This window comes from Corvus kubaryi, unplaced genomic scaffold, assembly GCF_017639235.1.
Source record: "Corvus kubaryi isolate FWS band 111438036 unplaced genomic scaffold, C.kubaryi_AGA036_p1.0 37070, whole genome shotgun sequence".
NCBI classification, from domain to species: domain Eukaryota; kingdom Metazoa; phylum Chordata; class Aves; order Passeriformes; family Corvidae; genus Corvus; species Corvus kubaryi.
In genome coordinates this window covers 68,184-75,552 of record NW_024581025.1, presented here as the reverse complement: position 1 = coordinate 75,552, position 7,369 = coordinate 68,184, and the positions used below count along the sequence as shown (strand labels likewise).

General features: G+C 60.8%; 2 protein-coding genes across 2 annotated transcripts in view; both read left to right on the top strand.

The window, feature by feature from the left end:
- Positions 1 to 1,709: 1,709 nt before the first annotated feature.
- Positions 1,710 to 7,369, top strand: part of LOC121661148 (pre-mRNA-processing factor 39-like) — a gene marked incomplete at its 5' end in the record, with an annotated part of 6,150 nt that continues 490 nt past the window's right edge. Inside the window, 11 exons of the mRNA XM_042021006.1 lie at positions 1,710 to 1,931; positions 3,004 to 3,129; positions 3,541 to 3,659; positions 4,062 to 4,229; positions 4,608 to 4,800; positions 4,998 to 5,105; positions 5,279 to 5,443; positions 5,703 to 5,829; positions 6,252 to 6,520; positions 6,791 to 6,975; positions 7,052 to 7,126. Coding sequence (XP_041876940.1) covers positions 1,710 to 1,931; positions 3,004 to 3,129; positions 3,541 to 3,659; positions 4,062 to 4,229; positions 4,608 to 4,800; positions 4,998 to 5,105; positions 5,279 to 5,443; positions 5,703 to 5,829; positions 6,252 to 6,520; positions 6,791 to 6,975; positions 7,052 to 7,126 — 1,757 coding nt within the window. The remainder of the gene's footprint in view (positions 1,932 to 3,003; positions 3,130 to 3,540; positions 3,660 to 4,061; positions 4,230 to 4,607; positions 4,801 to 4,997; positions 5,106 to 5,278; positions 5,444 to 5,702; positions 5,830 to 6,251; positions 6,521 to 6,790; positions 6,976 to 7,051; positions 7,127 to 7,369) is intronic.
- FAU (FAU ubiquitin like and ribosomal protein S30 fusion) overlaps positions 3,512 to 7,369 on the top strand; it is a 7,584-nt gene continuing 3,726 nt past the window's right edge. The window contains exon 1 of the mRNA XM_042020997.1: positions 3,512 to 3,528. The gene's annotated coding sequence lies outside the window, so the exon portion shown is untranslated. The remainder of the gene's footprint in view (positions 3,529 to 7,369) is intronic.

Genomic DNA, 7,369 nt, shown 5'->3' with positions numbered 1-7,369 from the left:
CCCCCCCCAGTCCCCAAACTGGTTTTTACTGGTTTGCCACAGCCGGGATTGCAATTTTTTTGCTCAGTTTTGCTCCTTTCCAGGCAGTTTTGGCTCAAATCCCACCTCAGAACCGCCTGGTTTTGGCCATTCCGCCGCGATTCCGGAGCGGCCGCGCCCCCAGTGCCTCTTGGAACCCCAAATTCTCAGGGAAAAACCACAAACCCGCGGTCGGAATCGACGGAAAACGGCGGCTTCTGCACCAAAACGGCGGCGGGGGGGGGGGGGAGGAGCCAAGGGTGGCGGAGTTTTGGGGCAAAAAGGAGCCAAAAATGGGATTTTTGGGCTTGAGGCGGATTTTTTTTCTTCTTTCCTTTAATTTTTTTTGTAGTTTTGGCCCCAGCTTGAGTGGATTAATGAGGAATTTGGCAATAACGAAGTGGCGCCGCTTTGGGGAGTTGATTTTTAACCCTTTTGTGTTGGTTTTTTACCCATTTTGAGCCAAAATCATAGCTTTTCGTGGCCGGGTCTGTTTTGAGTTTTTTGGGTGGATTCCTCAAAATTTCCTCATTTGGGGTGAAGCCGCGAGGAGGGGGAGGGGAGGGACCATTCCAGCAGCCGGCCCGGGGGCGCTGGACCCCAAAATCGCTCCTTTTCACCCCAAACCGGTGGCGGAATTATTTAATTTGTAAATAATGTACAAATTTTTAACAGCTCCGATGTAAATACGGCAATAAAGGTTGCAGTAAAGCTCAGCTCCTCCCGCCCGCCAGGGGGCGCGCGCTCCTGCCCGCGTCTCTATGGTTCTCCCCCCTCAAAGTTTCTATCTGTGATCCACACCCCGTTTTTACTGATTTATTCTCGTTTCCCACCCCCTGTACTGGTTTTTACTGGTTTGTACTGGTTTCCCACGCACCAAAGTCTTCACGGTTGGTGCGAAGCCGCCTGTACTGGTTTATACCGGTGTGTTCCCAGTCGGCCGCTCTGGCCTCTCCTTCCCGTCTCTATGGTTTCACTGGCGGCACCGGAAGCCGCTCTGGCCGCCGGTCCCGTCTCCATGGTTCTCCCGCCGCCGTTACCCCGCTGGGGCGGCCGCGCTGCGGGTCCTCCCGCCCGCCAGGCGGCGCCGCCGCCCCGCCGGCTGCTCTGTCCCGTCACATCCGGGTCCCGCGCGGCGCGATGGCGGCGGAGGCGCCCGAGGAGGGGCCGGGCGGCCCCGGCGGGACCGGGGGGGAGATGGATGGGGACGGGGACGGCGGTGAGACCCCGGGAGCGGGCGGGGGGTGAGGTAATGGGGGGGCCTTAGGGGCTCGGGAGTGAGGAGGGGGCTGAGGGGCCGTGATTGGGGCGAGATCTGAGGGGGCTTGGAGGGGTCTGAGGGAATTTGAGGGAATTTAGGGGAATTTGGGGGGGTCTGAGGTAATGGGGGCGCCTGAGGGGATTTGGGGTGAGGCGGGGGGCGAGATCTCAGGAGATCTGAGGGGGGCTGGGGAGATTTGGGGTGAGGAAGGGGCTGAGGGGGGGCGAGATCTTAGGGGGTTTGGGGGCTCTGAGGGGATTTTGGGGTGCCTGAGGGGGCTGCGGGGGGCAGGTGGCACTGGGGGGCCGGGGATGAATTGGGGGGCAGGGCTGGGTTCCCCTCAGCCCCCCCATTAACTGTGGCCCCCGTTTCTCTTTGCTCCCATCCCCCCCAGCCCCCTCGGCAGAGCCCCCCCCTCCCGCGCCCCCCGAGCCGGAGCCCGGCGCCGCCGCCCCTCCCCCCGCCCCGCAGAGCCTCAACGGGGCCCCCCCGGAGCCGCAGGAGCCCCCCCCGGGACCCCCCCGCGGAGCCCCCGCAGGAGGAGCCGCCGCCCCCGTTCCCCCCCGAGTTCGAGCGGCTCTGGGGGGCGGCCCAGGGCAACCCCCACGACTTCGGCGCCTGGACCGAGCTGCTGGGCTACGTCGAGCAGGAGGTGCCCCATTAATGAACCCCATAGCCGTTAATGAACCCCCAAACCCATTAATGAACCCCAGAGCCATTAATGAATGCCCAAACCCATTAATGAACGCCCAGAGCCATTAATGAACCCCCAGAGCCAAAAAGTGCCCACCCAAACCCATCAGTGCCCCCCCAGACCCAAAACCGGCCCTTCAGGCCCGTTAGTGATGGCCCGGAGCCCCCAGACCCGTGAATGGCCTGATTAATAACCCCAGAGCCATTAATGAGATCCTCTGAGCCCTCAGACTCATTAACACCCCTTCAGACCCATTAACAGCCCCCATTAAGTCTCAGTTAGTCACCCCAGGCCCATTAAACCATAATTAATAACTCATTAAATCCTAATTACCAACCCCCAATCCCCAGCCTCATTAAAACCCGAAATGAGCCTTAATTAAAACTCCTTATAGAAATCCTGATTTTCCTTGTAAAAATCCCAATTTTTCGTGCAAAAATCCCGATTTTCTGTGTAGAAATCCCAATTTTCCGTGTAGAAATACCAATTTTCCATATAAAAATCCTGATTTTCCATGTAAAAATCCCAATTTTCCGTGTAGGAATCCCAGTTTTCCATGTAGAAATCCCGATTTTCCGTGTAGAAATCCCAATTTTCCATATAAAAATCCCGATTTTCCATATAAAAATCCCAATTTTCCGTGTAGGAATCCCAGTTTTCCATATAAAGATCCCGGTTTTCCGTGTAAAAATCCCAGTTTTCCATATAAAAATCTCAATTTTCCGTGTAGAAATCCCGTTTTTCCATATAAAAATCCCGATTTTCTTTGTAGAAACCCCGATTTTCCGTGTAGAAATCCCAGTTTTCCATATAAAAATCCCAATTTTCCGTGTAAAAACCCCGATTTTCCGTGTAGAAATCCCAATTTGCCATGTAAAAACCCCGGTTTTCCATATAAAACCCCCGATTTTCCCTGTAAGACCGCCCCGCCTCGCCCTTTTCCGTGAAGCCTCCCCCGTAGCCCCCCCGGTGCGGAGCCCCCGCCCCGGTTCTGACTGTGGCTCTCCCGGTGCCGCCGGGCCGTGCCCAGAACCTGCTGGGAGCCGCGCGCCGGGCGTTCGACGCCTTCTTCCTGCACTACCCCTACTGCTACGGCTACTGGAAGAAGTACGCGGACATGGAGCGGCGCCTGGGCAGCGCCCGGCGTGCCGAGGAGGTGGGCACGGCGAGATCCCCGCCCTTCCCTTCCTGCCTGGGCTTGGCAGGCGAAAATCCCCATTTTTCCCCTGGTTTTGGGGCAGAAATCCCCCATTTCCCCCCCTTTTTGGGAGGTTTCAGCGGGGGAAAACCCCTCCTTTTCCTCGGTTTTGGGGAAGAAAATCCAGGCTTTTCGCCATTTTGGGGGGAGGGGGGAAGAAATCCCTCTTTTTTCCAGGGTTTGGGAGTGGAAAATTCCCTTTTTTCCTTGGTTTTGGGGGAAAAAATTCCCCCTTTTCTCCTTTTTTGGAGGCAGGAAATGTTCCTTTTTCCCTGGGTTTGGCAGGGAAAATCCAGGAGCCCCCAGGATCCCCCGGGTGACCCCCAGGAGCCCCCAGGTGTTTCCAGCTGACCCCCGGTGTCCCCGCAGGTGCTGGAGCGGGGTCTCCAGTCCATCCCGCTGAGCATGGATTTATGGATCCACTACATCTCCTTCCTGCAGTCCACGCTGGACCCGGCGCTGCCCGAGACCGCCCAGCGCATCCGCGGGTGAGTCCGGCCCTTCCAGGACGTGTCCGGCCCTTCCCAGGACGTGTCCGGCCCTCCCCAGGACGTGTCCGGCCCCCCCAGGACGTGTCCGGCCCTTCCCTGGGCGTGTCCGGCCCTTCCTGGGCGTGTCTGGCCGTTCCCAGGACATGCCCGGCCCTTCCAGGACATGTCCGGCCCTCCCCAGGACGTGTCCGGCCCTTCCAGGACGTGTCCGGCCCTCCCTGGGCGTGTCCGGCCCTTCCCAGGACATGCCTGGCCCTTCCCGGACGTGTCCGGCCGTTCCCAGGACGTGTCCGGCCCTTCCCGGACGTGTCCGGCCCTCCCCAGGACGTGTCCGGCCCTCCCCGGGGCGTGTCCGGCCCTTCCTGGGTGTCCCCCGCTGACCGCCCGCTGTCCCCCCAGCGCGTTCGAGGCGGCCGTGGCGGCGGCCGGGATGGATTTCCGCTCGGACAAGCTCTGGGAATCGTACGTGGAGTGGGAGCGGGAGCGCGGCGACCTCCGCGCCGTCACCGCCATCTACGACCGCCTGCTGTCCATGCCCACGCAGCTCTACAGCCACCACTGGGAGAAGTACGGGAAAACGCCGGGAATGCACCGGGAAGACCCCGGGAAAACCTCGGGAATTGCCAGGGGAAAGCCTGGGAAAACATGGGGTTCCCCCAGGAAACACTCGGGGTTTGTGGGGTTCCCCCAGAAAACCTGGAATTTCCCTGGAAAACCTCGGGACTCCCCCAGAAAGCCTCGGGATTCCACCTTGGAATTCCTGGGATTCCATCAGGAAATCCTTGGGATTCCTGGGATTTCCCCTAGAAAAAAGTTCCTAAATCTGGGTGGTGAACGCCTGAATTTTCCACGGGAAATCCCTAAATCCACGCGGGAGGTCCCTAAATTTGGGTGGGAGATGCCCAAATCCCTGCAGTAAATCCCTGAATCCCTGTGGAATTCCAGGTTCAAGGAGCACGTGCTGCAGAACCCCCCCCGGGCCATCCTGTCCCCCGAGGAGCTGCTCTGGGTGCGCTCCAAGCTCGGCTCCGACCCCGCGGCTCCGAAGGCGCCGCAGCCGCAGCCGGAGGGGCCGGAGGCGCCCCCGGGGGAGGATCCCCCCCCCGGCCTGGCCGGGAAGGGCCCGCCCGAGGCTCAGGTACCCCCGGAATGTTCCCAGAAAAACGGGAATTCCGCTTTTCCCCACAGCTTATGGGGGCTGAAACCTCCGTTAACTGGGCTGATGCGTTGATTGATTCCTTTATTCGTTTATTGGCACTGAAGTGTTGGTTTGGCAGCGCTAATTAAAGGATTTTTTCCGTTGGTTAATTTAACCCCGGGCCCCGCCATTCCCAGGAGGATCTGGACCAGGAGAAGATCCGGGAGCTCGTGATCTCCATGAGGCAGCAAATCTACGCCCAGAACGAGGCCGAAGTCAGCAAGCGCTGGAATTTCGAGGACGGGGTGGGTGGAAGGGGACGGGATCCCCCTGGAACGGCCCCGGAACCTCCTTTGGAATCCCCCCTGAGCCCCCTCAGGATCCCCCCTTAACCCCCCCCAGAATCCCTTTTGGACTCCACCTTGGGATCCCCCATAAAATCCCCCCGGAATGCCCCCAATTCCCTGGAATCCCGCAGATCAAGCGGCCGTACTTCCACGTGAAGCCGCTGGAGCGGGCGCAGCTGCGGAACTGGCGCGAGTACCTGGACTTCGAGGTGGCCGCGGGGTCCCACGAGCGCAGCATCGTCCTGTTCGAGCGCTGCCTCATCGCCTGCGCCCTCTACGAGGAGTTTTGGGTCAAGGTGGGGCCGTTCCCGGCAAAAAATTCCCCTTTTCCCCCCAAAAAAAATCCCCGCTTTTCGAAAAACGGCGCCCGTTTTCCCCCAAAATTCCCTTTTCTCCCCATTTCCCCTTCCCCTTTTCCTCACCCTTCTCTATGTTCTTCCTTTCCTTTCCCTTCTCCTTTCCCCATCTTTTTCCCCCCCCGTTATTCCCGTTTTCCCCCCCCATTTTCCCCCGTTTCTCCCGTTTTTCACCCTTTTCCCCCCGTTTTTCCCGCAGTACACGCGCTACCTGGAGTCCCGCACGGTGCCGGGCGCCCGCAGCGTTTTCCAGAGGGCCTGCGGCTTCCACCTGCCCCGCAAGCCCAACATCCACCTGCTCTGGGCCGCCTTCGAGGAGAAGCAAGGTCAGGGAGCCCCAAATGCCCGGGGGAGCCCCCAAAATCCGGGAATGGCCCCGGAACTGCCCCTTTTCAGGTTTGGGGCCGGGACTGGGCACTCTGAGGTGGGGATGGGGCTTAAAGGTCACCCCAGAGTGATCCAGGAACCCCCAAAATCAACGTGGGGAACCCAGTAACTCCTCTGTGGGACCCTATAACTGCTCCAAGGACCCCAATAACCCCGTTTCTTCGCTTTTTTTCCCTGTTTTCCCCAATCCCAGGGAATGCTGAAGGGGCCTGGCTCATCCTGCGCCGCTTCGAGGCGGCGGTGCCGGGCCCGGGGACCCCAATAATGCCCCTGTGGGACCCCGTAACTGCCGTGGGGATCCCAATAACCGCATTTTTCCCCGTTTTTTTCCCTTCCTCTCCCGTTTTTCCCCCGTTCCCAGGGAACGTGGAGGAGGCCCGGCGCATCCTGCGCTGCTTCGAGGCGGCGGTGCCGGGGCTGGCCATGGTGCGGCTGCGCCGGGTGAGCCTGGAGCGCCGGCACGGCCGCGTGGCCGAGGCCGAGGCGCTGCTGCTCGAGGCCATGAGGGCCAACGAGGGGCTGCCCCTGGGCTCCTTCTACGCCGTCAAACTGGCCCGGCAGGTGTGCAAGGTGCAGAAGAACCTGGGCAAGGCCCGGAAGGTGCTCGTGGAGGCGCTGGAGAAGGACCCGGTGAGCGGGAGAAGGGTCCCGGGGAGTTCTGGGATCGGAGTCAGGGGGAAAAAAGTGGGAATCCCAAACCCCCTTTGGGCACCCCAACACCACCCTAGGATCCCCTAAACTCCCCTGGGTACCCTTTGGGTGCCCCCAACCCAAACTCCTGCCCCAAACTCCCCCCAGGGCCCCCCGAGGTGCCCAAATCCCCCCCTCTAGGACCCCCCCAACACCCCTTGGACACCCCGAATTCCCCCCCCAACACCCACCTGTGCCCGGCTGGGGCAGGACAACGCCCGGCTCCACGCCAACCTGCTGGAGATGGAGTTCGGGGCGGACGTGGGGCAGAACGAGGGCAACACCATGAGCTGCTTCGAGCGCGCCCTGCGCAGCCCCCTGCCCGACGAGGCCAAGCTCGTCTTCTCCCAGCGCCGCGTCGAGTTCCTCGAGGACTTCGGCTCCAGCATCCACAGGTTCGGGGGAAAAACGCCCTGGGGGGACCCCGAAAAGGGTCTGGGGGCTCCCCCCTGAGCGCTGCCCCCTCCCCAGCCTGCTCAAGGCCTACGATGAGCACCAGAAGATCCTGAAGGCGCACGCGGCCCGGAAACGGGCGCCCGAGAACGGGTGAGACCCCCGGGGCCCCCCAAAGTCAGCCCCAAAATCGGGCCCCCGCTTTGACCCCAGTTCTCCTCGCTTTTATCCAAATTCCCGCATTTTTAGCCCCTCAGTTCTGCCCCTTTTTGTCCCACTCTCGCCCCTTTTAATTCCAACTTTGCTGCCTTTCACCCGAATTTGCACCTTTTTGCCCTCATTTCTCCCCTTTGGGGGGGGGGGGGGGGGGGGGGGGGGGGGGGGGGGGGGGGGGGG